The 21,219-nt window shown below is 40.6% G+C and overlaps 1 protein-coding gene across 1 annotated transcript; it reads right to left on the bottom strand.

The window, feature by feature from the left end:
* Positions 1–5,973: 5,973 nt before the first annotated feature.
* hsf4 (heat shock transcription factor 4) lies at positions 5,974–19,975 on the bottom strand. Its single transcript, XM_076082323.1, has 12 exons — positions 19,850–19,975; positions 16,912–17,020; positions 16,650–16,777; positions 15,615–15,739; positions 12,998–13,073; positions 12,037–12,104; positions 9,839–9,938; positions 8,598–8,716; positions 8,169–8,399; positions 7,906–8,023; positions 7,653–7,718; positions 5,974–6,033 (listed from the first exon to the last, which is right to left on the bottom strand). The coding sequence occupies exons 1-12, from the start codon at positions 19,973–19,975 to the stop codon at positions 5,974–5,976; spliced, it is 1,326 nt and encodes a 441-aa protein (XP_075938438.1).
* Positions 19,976–21,219: the final 1,244 nt, after the last annotated feature.

The following is a 21,219-nucleotide window of genomic DNA, read 5'->3' as shown; positions in this document are numbered from 1 at the left end:
TTATATATTTTTTTCTTAAATGAAAAGCATGTTATGTGAAGCCTTTTTCCCCCAGACACTGTGCTGGTTACCCCAGTTCGGCTTCTGATGCCTTACAGACATCATGTGAAGATAATTAATGTATTTGTATAGTGCTACTCAAAAAGGGTTTTGCACATTAGAGTTAAAGCAACAGCAATGTAATGTAAACTTAAAACGCAATTAAAGGAATAAAAGAACGATAGAGAAGGAAAACAAAACAGTCAGAAGTGGACAAAGCAAACCAGAATATAGTAGACAGACAGACAGACATAGACAATCTGACACTACTGTACGTGGGTGAAATGTATCCTAAACATCAGGGACAGAGCAAGACGTTAACATTCAGGGCCCAGCCCAAACCTAGGGGCATTCTCCTATTTAACACAGCTATGTACACTATTTGTCAAGGTTTTTTTAGACAACAAATACCTAAAAATCAGTACATTGTTTGGGAAAAACATGAAGAGCCTGTAGAGCATACATCCTATTTTGTATCTAATTGTTCTCCTACTTTCTTCATCATTCTGAAACCATAAGTAGGGTACGAAATAAGAGTACAGTACTGCTAATCTTGAGACCTATTTATGTTAAACTATTTTGTCTATTTCCCCAGTAGTAAAACCTTTGCCCAGAGAAAACATTCTGGGCTGGAGCCTCAGAAGCAACTCCCCATGCTCCGCCCCTGCTCAACATGGGTGTTTCTTTTAGACAAAATCTATGAAATGTAATTATCGATTTGCTATTTTATTTACAGATATAACAAAAAACTACATAACACAGGAAATCTAAGCTGGACAGAATTATAAAAATTTGTTCAGAATTTTCAAAACGTTCTGCTGCAAAATGATATTAAATGTCTGTCTCATCATTTTTGAAATACTTCATCAGGGATTCCACAAGGGTCGATTCTTGGACCACTGCTTTTTAACTTACACATGCTCATAATTGGCAATATCATGAGGAAATATAATCACATATAATCACTACTTTATACATCCATTCATAGGGGCCATCTGATGGCCAGAAGCTGAAAGGTCGTGAAGTGAAGTGTCACGGAAGTGTTTCTGAAATTTGCTCTCCAATGATGATGCTGCAGATGTTTTCACTCATAGTACTTTTTGGAACATAGGATCTTAAATCTCAGACACAGGCTTCAGCAGGCTTCTCATTTTTAGGTGGAGCCAACAGGAGCTGGCACATTTGAGTAGTTGTAGCTTGTTGGCTAACTAACGCTGTTAGTTGGTGGGAAACTCTAATACAGCGATACATAACATTACCCTGGTATAGGGGTTATTAGCATCCTGGGCCGCTGTTGCAACAACCCCACATAATAATGTAGTTAGCTAATGATTCCGCAACAAAGAGTTGCACCTGTTTAATCCGTTCCTTACATTTCCATTCTTGGATTTTTTTGATTTTGCAAAATCAAATAAAGACACCAGTCAAAACTCTTGCTATTTCCTCTACAGCCCCAATCACACAGCAAGAGCATGGGGAGAAATCCAAAGCTTGACAGACCTGCTGTGCCCAGTTAAAGTTGCTAAGTTGGACATTTGCTATTTGGGGAAGGGGGTTTAGCTAACGGTCAATTGCATGCACACAGACATGCAGTAAAGTAAATGGACAGCAATTTACAAATCCAAAGGAAGTTATCACTCTTAGGTCGCCTTTTTTCACTTTTTATTTGTTTTAACAACTTAAATATTTCATACAGGTGGAATACATGTTCAGTTTCTTTGACTCTGTAACAATACACTTTAGTCGTTGCAAAAAACCATTAAAAACAATTCACATTTTCAGCAGGTTGTGGCCCACTTTAAAGGCATCTAAGCACAAAGATTGCCTGTGTGTCAGCAAGCATACTTTGTTGAAACAAGAAAGGGTTTTTCTCTCTGTTTTTTAGTTTGTTGTATATGTATTAATATGCTGATGTATTGTTGGTTATGTAGCAGTGTTTTTGGGATACCAGGCTTTGTTACAGCAGAGATATTTTCACTCAGTTAACAATAATACTTCCTTATCTATCTGCAATCCTGACAAGCATAAATGTCATTTGAACACACATCCGTTCATTTCCAGTGCAAATGATAAAAATTGAAAACAGAATAAATTAAGAACACAACAGCAACTGAATGTGTGTATTCATCACTCCTTGAAAAAAAATCATTAACACTCATATTATCATGAGGAACAAGAATAAATGCTATGTCTAAAATATACTGTATACTCTCAAAAAGCATACAACTGTGATTTAGTGCAATTCCACTTGTTATACACCACAGCTTGTTTTTTCTCCCTTCTCCCCAAAGTATGCACTGAGAAGGAGGTTCTGCCACAACAAAATGTTAACCTGCAGGGAGCAGTTTGCATTAGCTTTTTAATTTGGCAAATCCAATGTAATGTCTGGGTAAATCGACCCAAATAGGAACACAGTCATGAGCTAGTCTTTCTTAAAGCATTGTCCTCACTTAATGCAGACATAAAAACCTCAATTGTAGCTTTTTCCAAAAGCTAATGCAAATCGCTACCCTGAGCTTTAGCCTTGCTAGCATCGGTGGGTAACTCTGAAGGTGAAGTTGCGGGTCAGTTAGTTCAAATCTTTTTGCTCTGACTCCCTGAAAATAGCTATCAGGGCTTTTAGATTCACAGAGGGGACAAAATGTCCACGTATTCTGTGCAAAAAGGCATTTGTAAAGCTGGATATATAGTCGCATTAAGGCGTTACAGTGCAGCCCCCCTAAGTTGTAGCTAGCGTACGCCTCCCCAAAACTGAAACTACTGGTTGAAGCTTTTGTTTGACTCGTGTAAAGAGCTAGCAGGGCTTTTAGTGTCACAGGCTAACATTATCCTTCTGCAGCACATCTTACCAGGGTGTGTTCCAGTCCACCACTCACAGTTGCTGTTTCCTACATTCCTATGGTCATCCATGTATTGCAATTTTGTGAGTTCTCACAGTTTTGTACAATATTGCACGATTCAACTCATCTCCAGGATATTTCGAATATTTATCATCAATTAACCATTTTAACTGTTGCCTGCCACCAGTGCAGAGGACACATAATTTACATTGAATGGTTATTGATTATCTTAAATAATCTAGAGAATTAATATGCAGTCCTTTAAGCAGGTATTCATGGTTCTTTAACAGATTCAATTCTCAAATAACCACCCCACCATATAATGAACACAGTCAATCATAATCATAAATCTTTTTAAAGACGTATGAAAGGTAGCTGTCATGACTTTCTATCAGGGTTTTTATGTTCTATGCACACTCAAGCCTCAACTCAAAGTGTGGCCTTTGTTTCCAAATAAAAACTGTAGTAACATTCAGAAACATCTCGTCTCTAAGACTAAAATTTGCCTTCAAGTTTTCAAAAACCCTGTTATGAGGCCAGTATCTCTCCTAGAAAGGCATGTGTAGAGCGACAAAGTGTTGGCCATCTACAAACACACAATAAATTACCTGTTGTCATGACTATATATAACTAGTGATACAGATTGTGCAAAAATGCAGTGGTGTTCATGGTTTTGTCAAATGAGAAGTCTATCTTTTAATATTTTCCTTTAAACTTCACATTTAAATGGACAGAAGAGAAGTAACCAAGTCTATAGCTACATGTCAGGCCTGTGCAAAGATACAGTAGATGGGCGCTTCAGAGTGTAAAACCTCCTATCGTGATACGCTTAAAAAAACGAAAGGTTTCTTAACGTTTTAGATTTTAGAGTGGCTTGAATCTGAATTTTTGCAAGAAGAACCTTTGATATCACGGCAGGCTAAATCACCTCTGATCCATCTCAACACATTTATCATGATTGGAAATGCATGAAATATTCGAGGAGCCCTTAAATTTCCAACACTCTGACACAGACTGAAAAGAAAACAGAACTTGTAATATACAGTATGCTACATTGCACTCCAAGATGTTTTTTTCACAGCGACTTTTTTGCCAAAGTTTTCTCTTGGATACAAATAAAAAAAATTGTAATAAGGATAAAATACTTAAAAATATTCTTTTGTACATCCATAATAGATTCTTTATACAGTAGAGGAAGAAAAAGTCCACAAACTTCCACAAGCAGGAACTCCCTCTCACACAAAGACTAAAGTGCCGGAGCTAAGAATGCACTGTCTGCATACAGCTGGCTTAATATTAGAGTCTAGGTATAATTGTGTCAGAACACACTTGTTTGTTTGGGTAACTTCGGAAAACTTTGACCAGCGTCTTTTCTCATGCAAGAAGCGGTCATGCCCATAGAGCTGCTGGCTGATAGGCCCATCGGCAGGGCAAGGAAATGTAAGGATACAAGCTTTTTCATTGCTGCATTTTGTAGGTGTGTGAATGGAAAGGAATAAAGGAGGAAGCAAAGAAAGCCGCGTGTAAGAAGCAGCCTGGCAGAGCCGTGGGTTCAAACCCATGCAGAGTGGAATAATGAGGAGAACATCAGCTTCCGTGGCCTGAGGAGGGAAACAAGCAGAGATGACAGAGTCAGTCGGTGGGCACGCACAGCATCTTCATATTTAAACAGGGAGGAATGAAGATGAGGGAACCTACAGTTCAGTGAATAATCTGCAACTCTTGGATGCAAATACACTCGGGGCAATGTCTTCATCGTTAGGATCGGTGAGTACAGTGATGTCTCCCTGAGCAGTTATAATAGGACACTCAGACACAGATGGAGTTTCACTTCATTTAAAAAAACAGGTGTGGATTTTTTCAAGTCTGTCCTTATATGATACTTTTATGCCATATGTACAATGTACAGTTACTGGTTGCTGTATTCATTCCTCCTCTCCATACTGATAGGAAAGTGATCCCTTCCCACTATGTTCCTTGCAAAAACAAATTCCTAAGTGTAAATGACCCCCATACATGTTTGATTTCATCTAGGTACCTTATTTTGAAAGGACCAGTCACATAAGCCAAAACAAAGAACTTGGCAGTATCAAAAGGTAACCGGAAAGTGAATGAAGGACTCACAGATATTTGCAATGAATAAGGCTGTTTGGAGAGAGTCTAAAAAGAGTTTAGCTTTAGGTGCAACTGTCAAGAATGTACAGTACTTTTTTTAAATGTTCTTGTTATGAGTTTTGCTATTAGCTCAACGTGTCAAAATGCACCTGCATAATGTCATCATTGTGCTAAAGAGCAGTATGTGCACTTTTAGAAAAGTGTGATATATGGTAATCCTGTTTTAATGGATAATCTATATTTTACTTATCATCAACAAATACCATGTTCAATTATTTCAGTGAATCCCACAGACTGGAAATACTCATTAGTGCACAAAATATGTATTAATCCACAGATGTTTTGGGTCATTATTATTTATTTTTTCAAGAAAATATATTCATGTCCCGTTTTCAAAGATTTCTTCAATAATTAAAAAAGAGTTAGTAGGAAACCATTCCACAAGTACTTCACTTTAGTGATTTATTTACATTGACAAAACTACAGTATATAATATCACCAGCATTATCCTTTAATGGCACCTAGTGCTCCAGTGTTACTCTGAATTCTTACACAGACCCAATATGCAACATACAAGGTTTTAAAGATGTAAGCCAAGGCAACCTTACCAGAAACAACCGGGTATTAAATGGTTATTTAAGAGGAAATGCCACAAGAATTCGGTATTTGTATTTGTGGATAAATATTTTTGCAATTTGAATAACAAATACTGATGAACATAGTAAGCTTTTAGTGACATGTGACACATTTTTCCAGAGACCCCCTAAACTTTGCTGTTAACGCATTGAGAGGGTCTCGAGGGTCAATCAAGAGGACATGGAGCCACCAAGACCCCTTGTATTTTGCATCCTGCTTAGCACTAAGATTAGTGAATGTAGTACATATTCCTGGTGTTGAAAAACTGACCGCTTCACTAACAAATGAAGTCACAGGATCATTACCTTCCATTTCAGAAAAGTTAGTCCACAGCACAGATGGATCACTGCTCCTCACAGCCAGAAGCTGGAAAAGCCTCCGCTTCCTGGTTCTGGAACATATACTGTGAAGGAAAAAAACGCAAACACACACATTTAATACCTTTAACCCCTAATCCTGAATGTCATAACAAGTGATAGAACATTATCTATATATTGGATATTATCCAACATCTTCATGTAGCAGAATTAAACGGTGATGTTAAAAGTCCTGCCCCTTCATCCAGACGCTTGGCTGTCAACATATTACCAGTACCACAGTACCAGCAATATTAAGTGCAACACCTGACCCTGGTACAGCGCTTGTTGCTCCACTTTGATGCTAATATAGGAGGTGAGCCCCGGTTTTGGTCATCTGGCAATGATGACCAAATCGTTCCCTAACCATTGATGATTCCAACCCACAAAGACTGAATGGCTATTTTCCCAAAGTACATCAACACAAATCTATTTCTTTCCCTTTCTTTTTACCAACCACATCCTCTTGCAATTAAAGTGTTTCTGTTAAGCTGCATAAAGAGAGAGATCGTCTGTTGACCCAGGACAGTGGCCAGAGAGAGAGTAGAAGACAGTGATGGATATGAATAAACCCCTTCAGGCATAGCGGAGGAAGACTGGCAAAGCAAAGCAGTTTTAGAGAGGCGCTACTTACTATATGAGGCTGTTTTGTACTCTGTCTGCGGCAAGGTGAGCCGCATGAAAGACTGTTTAAACCCCACAATGTGTCGAGACAGATTGAACAGCCTCACCGTCCTTGCTGTTCGATGCAAGGTGGCCAGAAAATTGGACTTCAATGACATTATTGATTACGTTGCCAGCATAGGGGCAGAGTTTTTAGCAATGCCTCTGTTTGTATTGCACCGGATCCTGAATCCAAGAGTCACATTGGACAATTTGAGCTCCACCATCAGCTTCAGACACTTTTGTGAATCACTATTGCAGTTTGACAGGAAACCTCCGCCTGGCGGCACATTTCCATTTTTCACTGGTGTTCGTGTTGTTTATATAGTATTGTATTTATGCAACCAGTGGATCAGACGGGCCTCTTTGTTGATGGCCTAAGGCTGTGTCCATACCGACGTTAACACTGCATCAAAAAACGCAGCACCCTCATTCATTTCCATAAGACCAGTGTGTTGGCACAGCAGAGCGCTTTGACAAAACATTGCAGGGTTGGTCCGGCACGGCGCAAATACATGCAACCACACATTCCTGGTAGATTACTTTGTAAGGTTAATGTTGAACTTCTGCTTACTTCACGATTGTTGGAACTAAAGATAATGTAATGTGACAGGTGTTGCTCGTAGTGACAAACGTGGAAAGAATTATTACTTAAATGTGCGGTTCCCTTCAGCTCTAGAGAGTGTTTTAGCATGTTTTGGTTGTGTGCCAGGACATAAACAGAACTCCTAATGAATGATAATGTTGCTCTGTGTCGGCTGCACAGCTTGTTGCCGTGCCCACAAGTGTACAAAAAAGAAGAAAATATCATAATTTTAAAATAAAGTCTCAATAAGCAATGTAATAAGTAAGGGTTCATTATTCCTACATTTTGCAATGACAGCAATGTAGCTAATTAGAGAAGCTGCCATGACATGATTAAAAGGAGAAGTTGGTCACGCCTGAGTAGGAAAGGATCTCCCACTCGGCTCGGTTCACACAGCTCTCCCACTATATGACTTACTGATTTGAGGTTGGACTCCATCTCTGTGAAGTTCCACTCAGGCAGAGGAAGGCTTAAACTGAAGGGCTACAGAGTGAGAGAGAGAGAAAGAGGAGTGAGAAAAAAACATGTATTCAAGTAGGTTTAGTATGTGAGGAACAAAGGCCACTGTGTGCAGTATAAGCAGAGACATATACCACTCCCGACACAACTGAATCTATGTGCAGGTAAATAAGTTGTAAGTGTGTTTCTGAATTAGTACGGATCTACTGACATCCAGAACAGCGCTGGCCCCAGCTTCCACAGTGCTCTGCTGATGGCTCCTGAGCAGCAGCTGCTGCAGCTCCTCCAGGCTCATATCCACATTCTCCACCGCATCTGAAACCTCCACTCTGCGCACACGCACACACACACACACACACACACACACACACAGACACACAGGGTCACTTCCTCACTACTTAGATTACTTTTGTGTCCGCCGTGCAAACGTGTGTGTACCTTGCATTCTCAATGCGATCTCGTGTGAGCGCTCACCTGTCCAGGGCAGGTCTCTTACTTCTCCTCTCCACCATGGAGGCCACAGAGCCCCTCCCTTCCAGAACAGACTGGACCATTGCGACGGGGAGGACAGGAGGTTCTGAGGAGCACACCTCACAGGAGGAGGCCAACGCTACGGCCTCTCCTCCACCTGCGCCGCCTCCTTTCCCTCCTCCTCTCACTCCTGGACTCACAGGCTCCTCTTTGATAAGCATCATGCACTTCTCCCTGTTCGTGGAGTCAAATACTGTGACAACACATTTTGAGACTTCTGTTTCGTACTACACATTTCCTACAATGAGTTTTATGATCCAATATCCATGATCTCTTGCACAATATCCTACAAAATGGTTGTTCGATGCTGCAAAAGAGCTGATGCAGGTTACTTTTATAATGGGAAATAGTGATGCTATATTGATCACTCACCTGGTCTCATCAGGCTGCATCTGGAGGGCCATACTGGCCTGAGACATGTCAGTTACATCGGATATAATCGGTCCTCCTGTCAGCCCACTAGTAGAGCAAGAGGCAGTATCACTGGATGGCTGCGGAAGAAAAAGGGGAGATGACTGTGATGTGTGTTTTGCTCTTGGCTTTCTTCTCTAGTAAAAACTCTCTTTTGCTAACAAATTCGCTCTTTGGGCCCACTGTGTTGCTCATTTAGAATTTATACATTATTGATAATGTGACATTACAGATTCACAGGGCTATACTGCCCTAAAAAACATTTACATACATAGTTGGTCATTGAGTAAAACCAGAATCAATAAATGTTTGTTTTACCGTATGAAAATAATATTGCACAGAAATGTATTTCCAGAACACCAGAACTTGCAGTAACTACAAAATGTGAGTTATAAACCAAGGCAAACCGCAGTAACTGCATCCTGGTTTTGTCGAGCGGCCCAGGAAGCAATAACTTTACTGTGGCTTGGTAATATCTGGACTATAAAACCCACTGTCACACTGACTGACTGCACTCCCACAGAGAACTATAGCCGAAGCAAAAAAGGTCAAGATGAAGCCAGCTGGTAAGATAGCCACAGCTCCTGTTAAGTTTTCTTCAATCCAAGGCTTTAGATATGTACACAGCTCATGTATAGCCCTCCCAAACTGTCAATGCGCATTGCTTCCCTCTAGTGGTGATGTAATATAATAGCTAGAATGGTGGCAGCAGGTTCAAGAAGAATAAAGTCTGGATAATATCCTTGCTGCAATGTGGTGGATATGCCACGCTTGAGGAACAGATTAAGATAGATGTCTTGACCTGCCGAAGGATATCTTCCGTATTAGGAATGGTGTGTGGTAAATCAACCGATAGATAGATTTATAATCCCGACACGGCCAAGCACTTAGAAAGGCCATCCATTAACTTCAAAGTAGATGTTTACCGCATGAGCCTGCCAGTACCATTTGTGCTGAATGAGGAAGTTCAGCAGCACAGTGGCTTACTTTTATAGTTCCCAGCAAAATGTGTCATTGACAAAGGTGGCAGAGCACTAATCATTCTACAGAGGATCTATTTTTACACATGTTTAGCAATTCTGAAAAAAGACCAAAATTAAGATAACTTTACGAATCTATAAAAAGGCTTTTTTTAATGGACTTAAGGGATTACTAAGCACCTGATGAACATGAGGTGTATGGCGTTTTTCTCATTTTCTCACCGACTGGATGTAGAAGGGCTCATGCATGGGCTCCATTGGGTGACTATGGCTGAACTTGGAGGAAGGAGGGCTGGGAGAGCCATCGTCCAACATCAGGGGCCTGGAGGGAACATTAGTTTTCAATCAGTTAGGCATCTTGACTCATAACAGCGATACGCAGTCAGTGAGAGCAGGGCATCATCGTCAGAGTACTAACCAATGAATGGATAGAAACTGTTGCAATGGAGGCTTTTATTTATTTTAATCATTTAATTTTAGCACCTTATGAAGCTACTGAATGGTGCAAATGTTAGATTTTGTCGAGTGTATATCACCACCTCACTAAACTGCTGTTTATCATTACTAATGCTAAATGTCAACATTGACAACATTCGTTAGAAACCACCAACTCTTTGTGGTAATTGAACACTGCAAGTGAAAGTAAAAATGTTCAGAAGTATTGTATTATTAAAGGTGTGTACCATTGAGGGAGATTAATTGGCAGCAATGTCATATAATATTCATAATACCTATGTTTTAAACAGTGTATTATCACCTGAAACTAAGAATCGTAGCCATTTATATCTTCCTAGGGAGCAGGTTTTCTTCCACGGAGTTTGTCATCTTCCACCGCCATGTTTCTACAACAGCCCAAAACGGACACTGGCTTCAGCGAGAGCCTTTCGCGTTTTAAATTATCTGACAGTAGGGATGCTTTAAGAAACCCGGTATTAAACGGGATCCGGTGCTAAATTACCGGAGTATTGATAAGCCCCGACGTTGCTGGGGTTTTCACGAGTACTTTTTAATGTTCTAATGTCATTTATTATCACGCTGCAGCACGTATGTGCTCTCTCTGTCGGGCTAAGCTCCTCCAACTACACACACACACATAGACACAAACACACACACGAAGCGCGAACAGATAGGCCGCTGTGGTGAAGTGAACCAGATGAAGTGAAGGATACTCAAGTTGATGGCAACTACGCTTATTACTGTACGTGCAATAAAATATTTGTGAGTAAAAAGCCAATACGTTATCAATACACCTGTGAACATGTAAACAAAAGTGAAACCTAATTCAATGGCCACCACCGCTATGTTTACAAAAGCACAGCACGCACAGTTGGCAACTTTTAGCCTCACGAGCGGCATGGCTCTAGGAATGGTTCAATTCCTGCAAAACTAATAACACTCCCACCTGCTTTAACTTTACTTTGGGTTTACTGCTAATTAGACAATGTTAGCATGCTAATCTCTCAAACTATGATGGTACACATGGTACACATTATACCTTCTAAACATCAACATTAGCATTTGATTTTTAGCAACTACAGCCTCACAGAGTCGCTAACATGGCTGTAGACTCTTAAGGCGCTTTAACCCGTTTGGTTCTGTTAAAGGGAACTCGGGTCTATTGTCCCAGTTAGTGCGGTTTGTTTGGGCCGGAGTGAAAGCTGTCAATTAAATCTAAACTACTCAGTGTGAACCGGAACCACACCAGAACTAAAATGCAACGATGTATCATATTTTCCGTTGGTCCTGACCAAATGAACCCAACTACAGCTTTGAAAGCACACTAAGTCTTTGCTTTTTGGAGCACTGGGTTGTTGTTGTTGTTTTTAGATAGATAGATAGTTCATGTGGAGATGTGACAGTAAATGAGGGGGGAGAGTGAAGGGATGAGTAAGACATGGGAGTGGGTAGATGTCAAACACAGATGGTGGACATTCAGAGAGATTATGAAAGCCAGAAGGCCTCACATGATGACTTCATTAAAACATGGGGCAGAATTGCAACTTTCGTTAGTGAGCACCCTGACCCTGAAATATACGTTTCTAAAGCACTTTTGTGTTCCAGCGTGCCTTTCCTTTCTCATGGCGGCCTTGTTCACACTCAGCAGCAAAGCTGAACCAGCGTTTTACACACACAGGCTGTAGCAGGGTCATGCAATCTGCTCTGCCACACTGTGTGTGTGTGTGTGTGTGTGTGTGTGTGTGTGTGTGTGTGTCTGACTGATTCAGCACTTGTCTCCATTCACAGAGCTTGTTGAGTTAGATTGTTCAGTTTGTCAGCTGATCCAGCCCTTCCCTCTGCTGCACTGTGGCCTTGTTTGTCTCACTTTTGTTGATTTCTCCACTGTGTGTGTGTGTGTGTGTGTGTGTGTGTATGTGTGTATGTGCGTGTTCGTGAGTGTGCTCACGCGTGCATGTACTTACAGCTTTCTCTTTAGGCCCACAGTGCTGGGTGTGTTGGACTGCATCTGGCTGAACAGAAACTGAATCAGCTGGCAACGAGAGAAAAAGCACAGCATGAATCAGCATCCTCACACACACACACACACACACACACACACACACACACTGACACAGTAATTCCTGCTTGAAACATGAAAGCAGTGCGTTACCTGTAACCCCTGTTTCATCCTATCAAAAAATGTTAATGATCTTGTAATATAAAATGAAATGTCTGACACACGTTGAACTTTTTGGATTATCTCTTATACTGTAGTTTTCATATATTGAATGACCAAACACGCATGAAACAATGAAGAATTTCATTTTGAACATTTCACGTAGAGTGTGTACTAAATGAAGAAGGCATACTTGCAACTGCATCATTCTTGTTAATACATATCTTTTTTATTTAGTATTTTTTTCAGTATATTTTTAAACATTTTGAATAAAAAAAATGTGTTGCTTTTTTGTGGCATAATATTGGCTTACTTCGTGAAAGTAGTCCTGCCAAAAATAAAAAAAACTGTTAAAAAAAATGTGTGGGTATGCAGGGTTTTCCCTCTATGGTAGGGTATGCTATTTCATAGGTTTATCTGATTTATGTTTTTTTTATGTTAAATGAAAGTATCTGCTGTTAAATATATATTCAATATTTCACACAATTGCAGATCTCTGGCTGGTTGCATCAGTTTTAGTAGTAGTAGAAGTCGTAGTAGAAGTAGTACTAGTAGTTCAGAGGGAATACTACTGAAATGTACCTCTGGATTAGTCCTTTAATGGTAGAGAGTAGGAGTAGATATACACATACATACTCAGTGCACACTGAAGATATACCGTACACCACAGTTGTTGTTCTAAGAGTATCTCACCCTGAAACAGATATGACTTCAGTTCATGGCATACAAACACACACACACACACACACACACACACACAGACTGACCTTGTTCATGACTTTCTGTTGCTGTGTGTGATTCTGTCTCAGTGAGACCACCTCTCTCCACAGCACCTCATTCTGCCTGCAAACAAGAGGAGGAAGATGTCAGAGGGAGGTGGTGGAGAGCACCTGGTTAAACATCTGAAGCCTATTAACCCGAATGTATTTTGTTTTACAGGCAATCAGTTGAAGAATCCTGGGAGGTCTATATATTTTTATACACACAAATCTTTCCTCCTCACAAATCTGGCCTTGAGTTCTAAAGGATGTTTTTAATAAAGATGTCACCCTCTAACCTGCAGTGAAAAGTGTTGCCATTAAAACCTTAACCCTAAAAGATGACTCAACTGATTTAGCATTGCACTCCTACAAAAGTTGTTAGGCTCGTGATGGACATTTCAAAATTGATAATCAAAACTGATGCAGCGGAAGCCGAGATATGGTTGTTTTTATTCCACATATTCTTTTCTCATGGCAAAACCTGGCACCTACATTACCCACAAAGCAACTCCACCAACAGTTTGGTCAGATATTCAGGTTTATTATGCTAGCTAGAGCCACAAAATTATATTTTCACATACGCAGTAGTGCTCCCAGAGACCTTTGATTTGTAGTTCCTTTAACCCTGCACTCTTGAAGATCAATAAGATCAACATGTTACGTAAATTGTTGTGTTTCGACCCAGATATGACTTATTGATGTATTGTTTATTGCATCCACAAGCAAACACACATGGCTTTTTGTTAGTTTCAAAACCCGGTGCCTGCGCATGCAACGAGTGCACAGAACAGTATCCACAAGCAGAAAAGTATTCTCTCGAGGGAGCATTTCCGCTCCGCATTCCGCAAGCCCGAGGCTGTGACAAACACATGCTTGACCCTCCAAACTGTAACGAACTACTACCCAACACTTGCTCGATCGTCAAGTTAACTTTTGGGGCGGGATGGAATACAAGCATTTTTTATTGATATATTTAAAATGCATATGTATAGAATGCATGTATGCTGTGTGTGATATATGTGTATGCAGGTGTGTGAATTCGCATTGCTGTTCTCTGAGAATGAAGAAAGCAAAACATGGACATCCGTACTTCATACTAGCCTGCCAACTGCAGGTCCAAATCAAAAAGAAATGACATGCTACATGCAATCCTCCACGGTGCTATGTATGTCTGGCATGCGCGAGAGGTGCCCGCACCAGCGCTCACAGAATGCACTGCCGCAGGAATACAAATCGGGCATTAGTTGTCATGGTCAGTCTGCACCAGCCATACTTTATTTTATCTGTCAGACACCACCATACAGAGGGCCGGCCTATATTGTACCTATTTTAGTTCTCTTGCCACTCCAAGGAGATCTTCTTGAGAGATGTAAAGAAGATCCTAACAGTTATTGAAGTTTTGTCCACTGTGTGATGGTACCACGATAGGTGCAAATGACTCAGCTGCTAATTGCACCGCCTGGCTAATTCCCTAGTCGGCTACTCAAGAGTACCGTTAAAAGCATATGATGCCTGGAGAACAGTCCCTGGCTGGGATGTTGGGAGGGACAGGTGTATGTTTTTAGGATTGTCTGACACACTTTCTAGGATGTGCATGTGCTGTCCACCCCTCTCGATATAATGCAAAGTGACTGGACTTTCAGAGTGAAGCAGCTCAATACATTCTATCTTTTTTTTTAGAAAATGGAGAATTAGTTCCGTGGGTGCACAAATTATACCAAAGAGAAAAGTCTGTGGTGGAATATTTTGAGAGAGCGTTGTCCACGCCTGCATCCACGGCCATATATATATGTGCACATGCACACATCTGGTCATCCTTTCTAAGACTGTCGTTATTGGTGTACGTGTGTGTGTGCGTTGGTCAGGTGAGCAGGTGAACATTCTCTCCTCGCATAAGCGAACAATACTGAGCACAAAGCAGCTCCACCTCACAATAGACACACGGCAGCTATTTTCAGCAACAATAGCCTCCAGGGAAAAAGTCAGTACATCCACTGGATGATTTGTTCCAACTTAGCAAGAGGAATAACAGACAGGTCAACTGCTCTTTTCCCATTATCCCCCTGAAATATGTGTTTCAAAAACTGGTAGTGAACTATCAAGCATATCTTATAGTCAACGGTCAAATTAAATGAGTTTTTGAGATTTGTTTGTAAAATATTTAATGCCGACTGCACCGCACATATTACTGTCGAGTGTCACATTGACCTGACCTGTGAATTTTCATTTACATAAGTTCACAATGGTTTGTGTCGACACCCAGTCACCAACCAGTAATCCTGAATACTACCTGGCCCTTGGTTCCCTGTGAGTCATTGAATGGGAAGCACTTTAATTATATTTAAATAAAATATGAACCTAAATAATCCACGTCTTAAAACTAGACTTAAGGTCTACAAGACAGGGCCTCAAAAAAGTGGAGTAATGCAGGACTTGTGTTGGTCAATTCGGTACAACGTGCTAACTTTGCAAATACCTAAACAAAGTAGCAGTTATCTGAGCAATACACAAACACGCAACACAAATTGAACGAGAGACTTTTGGCCCTGGGGCAGTTGCCTACTTTGCCTGGAGTGGAAAGGGCTTGTGGGGTCATGGCACACACAAAAATGTCTATACTCACTGTTTCATGTCCTGCATCTGACACTCCATGTTGTCCTGTTGTGTTCTGAGAAGCTGGACTTCATAGAGCAGTTTACTGAGGTCCTCCTGACGGACTTTGGTCTCCTCACTCTTCACTATGGACACCTGAACACACAGCACAGCCTGATTTGTTAACTTACTCAGATACAGCTCATGCAACCACACATTCCCTGTGATGTCTGTGAGCAGAGGAACTCAGTGGAGGTTTTAGCCACACTAGCAGCGTGGCTCTAGTCGGTCTATCCACTAGTCAAGAACTATTGGGTGGGTTGCCAACATTTTGTTCAGACCGTCATGGTCCCCAGAGGAGGAACCCTGATGACTTTGGTTATCCCCTGACTTCTCCTCTAGCGCCACCATGAGGTTAAAATTTGTGCTTTTGAGTAAAATGCTCATGGATGCTTTTGGAAGGACTGTCAGGAAATGTGGTACATTGATGTTCCCCTTAGGACAAATTGTAATAACCTTGGTGATTCCTTCACTTTTCATCTAGCACCATCATTAGATCAACTTTTTGAAAAACATAAAAATAATGTTTCCCTTCAATGTCAGGTGTAATTTGTGTTCATTGCTAACAAACTAATGTTAGCAAGCGAAACTAATATGGTGAACTGTAAACATTAGCTAAACTGCTAAACATCTGCATGTTATCATTGTCATTGTGAGCATGTTAGCATGCTGGCATAGCATTTAGCTCAAGGCACTGCAGAGTCTTATTGACAAATTCAGGTCGTAGGCGTCAGCTTAGGCAAGCCACCATTACTGTGGTGGCGCCTCACTTGTAAACCAACGCATAATGTGATGCGTGAACAGTATTTCACTTTTTACACGCCTTTGCCAAGAACAAAACATCAATGTAAATGTGCACAGCTGCACAATTCCAAACTAACATTTAGAATTCTATAAATATAAAGCCTGTTACATTATTTCGACACTTTCTGGTGAGTTTGTCTTTGAGACATTGTGCTTGTGTGCATTTGTGTGTTTGTGTGTGTGTGTGTGTTTTTGTCCATACCTTCCTCTTGATGTGTTCCAGCATGTGTTCATGTCCCTGGAGGAAGTACAGATGTTGGAACTCTGTGTCGTCTCTCTCAGGCTTCACCAGGCCGCTTTGCTCAATGTTCACCACCTTACGGAAACCATCTAGACGCACACATATTATAGGACACACACACACACACACACACACACACACACACACACACACACACACAAAGTATCAGTGCATACTGTAATTGAGAGCAGAGAAGACAAGGAGAGAAGTGTAGGCTACTCACACATGTTGAGCTGTCGAACAAAGCTCGCCATATTATTGTGTTTAAAGTACTTTGGCAGGACTTCCTTGGCAAAGCGTCCCTGGTCAAACACATGGAAACTGGTCCCAGACTGAAATAGAGAAAAGTCAGGAAAGTTCAATCTATAGACAAGACAGACATGACAGACAAGACAGAGCCCCGCAGCCTGTCAATGATGGATGCAATCAAAGTATTTTTCTATTATGTCCATTCTGATGATAGATTTTACAATACAATTAACAAAGTAACTTCACTTGTCTGGTTACTCATTATTATTGCTTAGTGGGACTGAAATAAAACCTTTAGATGCCAGTCATGTAGATGTCAGTAAATGATGCATTGTGTTATAATAAATACTGGTTCAGAAAATCAGACTCATAATACCAAAACAGGATAAGAGTCATAACCTCCATACTAATGTGCATCTAGATATACTTTCGAACCCAAAGCAGAAAAAAATGGATTTAGAACACTTTTTTGCTCTTTATTATTCTGCATGGATTCGTCATTTCTTTGTTTTTTTTCCTTCACGCTATTTGGATTAGAAAATGACAACATTTTTAATCCCCTCAAAACTGCTGCCATGTAACTTGAGTTTGTCATTGAGACCGTACATGGATTAATGCTACCTCAGTACTGAAAGGAGCTTTGTAAGGAGGTAACACATTTTCCCCAGAGTGCACAATCTATTCATCAGCAGCCAAATTCAGTCAGCTCAGTCAGCCAATCAAACAGACTCTCTCGCTCTCACTGTGTGTGATGAATCATGCTCTCTCTCCCAACATTGTAATCTTTCTAAGCAACTGCAGCATTGTCTTACTCTGAAAAGCAGTATTGTGTAAAGTGTTGTAAATACTTTACATGGCGGGTAAGCAAAACTCATTTGCACAACAGGTGTGAAATTCATGAGGTTTAGACATTTCTAATAAGATGTTGCTGTTACCACGTATGCAGTAATGCTCTCTTGACTACTGATAGACCGACAATATAACAGCTGAGCACACTCTAACTACAGATGTCATGGGACTGAAGAGCATCTGTCTGAGTGTTTATCTCCCTACGAGGAGGAACTGAGAAAGTGCCTCTTCTTGTTTATCAGTGAAGCACACACATCAATCCTGCACAGCTCTTTCCCTGCAGGACAAACAGAGGAAACCCCCCTGAAACCCACACATGGTCTCTGTTTTCATCTGGACAATGCTGTCAAATTGAACTGACGGGTTTTATGTATGCATGCATTATGATGGCTTATTAGTGTAGAATAAATGCCACTAACAGATGGTTTATCAACCAATAATATAATCATTTGGTACTTTGAATATGTGCTATATTCTTATATATATACAGTATATCTTACACATTATGCTTCGGACTGGCTTGATACAGTTTTTTTTTGTTTGTTTGTTTTTTAGACAAAACCAGTTCAGATAACCACAGGATTTAAGAAAGTAATGGGTTTTTACATAAGACCACTCTTTTTGGGACCAACAAGAAAAAGAGCCACTTGTAGACTTGCGGGTGTCTCAGAGGTGTCACCAGTTCCATCAAACAGTGATGTCCTCTCAAAACTTCCTAAATGGTTTTATTTAAAATAATTGTTGACAACCCCAGATTTTTCTTTTGGCAACCACTGGACTAACCTACTTAACATAAAGTAATTAAACTAGCTCCACCGTAACAGTACACATGAATGCATCCGTAACAATGACATGTATAATGATGTATAACTCAGATTTTACATGTATATTCAGCCAATAATACTTCTGCACGTTTACTAAAGGTCTTTGACAGCGTTGGTACTCTTACTTAAGTTAAGGATCTAAGTTCTTCTTCCACCGCTGTTGTGGGCTTCCTCCCTCCACTATTGCTGCTTTTGAGGACAACTCAGAACTTGAACATTTCTGACAATGAAACGGCACTCATTGCATTTATTTAATGAAAATAATACATACTAATATATAGCAAAACCTGGTCTGTGTGCTAATTGATGTTAAAATATGTCGCTACGTTAATGGATAGTTAGTTACAGTAAACAACACCAGAAAGTTATCTTCTCTGCACAAATGTTAAAAATGCAGTGGAGGCTCCACTGCTGAGAGTTCAACTGTGTGAACACTTACTAAAGAAACATAACTTTGTCACGGTCAGGCCTGGTTTTCGTTTATGTTCGGCGTTGTGCACCTGGAACACTTGGAGGTTGGAAGTTGGAATTTACATCTGGGGAAAATTCTAACATATAGTTGTTTGGAAGGCATCATAAGATCACAACTAACCAGCGGGACTGCCCCTAAAGCAGAGGCCAGCTAATCATCCGCTTTTTCAACTGCCTTTTGTGACATTGATTTACATTATATTGTATTACTGTATTCATATAGGAATATTATAATATACAAATTAAACCTTCTGATAGAGATTTTCTTTTTTTCTGGGGCTATTCCAGCGAGCGGACACGCTCAACAAGCAAGCTGTTACAAAGCTAAACAGGTGTGGAAGTAGCACTTTTGATAGCCAGGCTAAAAAAAGGTATCGTAGCTAAATCGTACCAGTAAATGCAGTTAAGAAACTGTCCTGTTGCCAGCACAATATGTATTTATTTTTTTTGTTCAAGTTTATTATCAGCACAGTTTGTTGTTTGCTCGTTGTTACTAGAACCTATGTAATCTGTTATTAGGCCTGTGAATAACGTGTGTAATTTTCATCAAAGCATTTAGGTGATGAGTCACAATTTGTGACAATACAGCAACACTTGCTGATGTTGCTTATCAGAGAACGGCAGGCAGATGATGATGAACACTCGCACTACAGTGTGTTCACCAAAGAAGACCAGGATGGTTGAGAGGACATGTTTAGTGAATTTAAATGACATTCCCCACAGAGTAACGACGGTGTGATGTACAGCATGTCCTGAGGACGGACTCACAGCGCTCCAGCAGATGAGGTGGTTGGTATCCGGATCCTCCACCAGAGTCCACAGCTTGGTGAGGAAGGCTGGAACGTTGCTGGCGTAGCTGCCATCTACACCCACGGCACCTGGAGACTCCTGCATACTGACACCTGTCCACTACCAAGACGGCTCACAACAGGGAAACCAAATGTGTGTGTGTGTGAGTAGAAAGTGTGCGTGTGTGTTTGTGTGTGTGCGCAGACTCCCAGACTAGTCCATGTTTGAGAAACTCCACTTCTGATGATCCGTTACTGATAATCCCAGGTTTGTCTCAGTCTCTTTGATTCCATTTCATTCGGTCACACTGTCTCTGTACTCGTCCTTGTTGACACAATCTTACCTTGTCTCTGATTTTCAATTTCTGTTTAATATGTTGTCATTTAATCCTATTGCTCTTACAGTTTCTTTTTCTCTTCTGCTCTCCTCTCTCTGTCCTCCCTTTCACACCAGTCATCTAACAGAATGTCATCACAGAAGGTCCATGTCAGCACACACATACACAAACCATTCAAGGCCCCCCCCCCCCCCCGTTACCCCGAGGCCTCCCGCTGACAACCAAGAGACCGCCCAGTAAAACAATACAGCATCCACACAAAAGCTCCAATAATACACCACTGTCCAACCCTCAGAAGGCTACTGGTTAAACTGGATAGAACAGGGTTCAGTGCAGCTGTATGCCAGGTAGAAAGGGTCCATTTTCATTTCTGTCAACTCACAGATATCTCAAATGTCTTGATGTTGTTATGAAGTGGACATACTGTGCTGTTTGTGCAATACAGCCCACTTCAGATGTTATAGTGTCTCTCAATGTAGGTTCATTTTATTTGAATTTGGGGTGAGATGGAGGATGAGGGACTCAGTTACTGTCCAACAATGTATTCAGTGGTGGAAGAAGTATTCAGATCCTTTATTCAAGTACAAGCATTAATACCTCAGTATTTCTAGGAAAATAGTCACTTACACGGTAAGGTTCCTGCATTCAAAATCTTACTCTAGTAAAAGTACAGAAGTATTATGCAGTATATAAGCAGCGTTCTAATTTCATCATCAGCATCATATCATAGAAGGTCATCACAGGTTATGTAATATGTTATATCCTAATCTGCAAAGTAACTGCAGCGGTCAGTTGTAATATTATATATTCATGCAGTGTAGCAGAAGAATATATATAATATATATACCGTAAAATGGAAATAGTCCTCAAACCTCAACGTACCTCACAATAGCACCGTGCCGGAGTTGAATGGTGATTTTGGTGACATGACCTTTCCTCTAGTGCCACCCTCAGGTCAAAATATTCACTTGTACACAAGTTACATCAAAATTCACATGCAGATTCACTTTCT

The sequence above is a fragment of the Anarhichas minor genome, unplaced genomic scaffold (assembly GCF_050575085.1).
Source record: "Anarhichas minor isolate MPS153535 unplaced genomic scaffold, ASM5057508v1 ptg000090l, whole genome shotgun sequence".
NCBI lineage: Eukaryota > Metazoa > Chordata > Actinopteri > Perciformes > Anarhichadidae > Anarhichas > Anarhichas minor.
The sequence above is the reverse complement of the archived record's forward strand: the minus strand, read 5'-3'. Positions and strand labels throughout refer to the sequence as shown.

Coding starts and splice junctions, on each gene's coding strand:
- hsf4 (XM_076082323.1), bottom strand. CDS start 19,975: ATGCAGGAGTCTCCAGGTGCCGTGGGTGTAGATGGCAGCTACGCCAGC. Junction 15,740..16,649: donor TGGAACACATCAAGAGGAAG/GTATGGACAAAA, acceptor CTGTGTGTTCAG/GTGTCCATAGTGAAGAGTGA. Junction 12,105..12,997: donor AACAGAAAGTCATGAACAAG/GTCAGTCTGTGT, acceptor TCTCGTTGCCAG/CTGATTCAGTTTCTGTTCAG.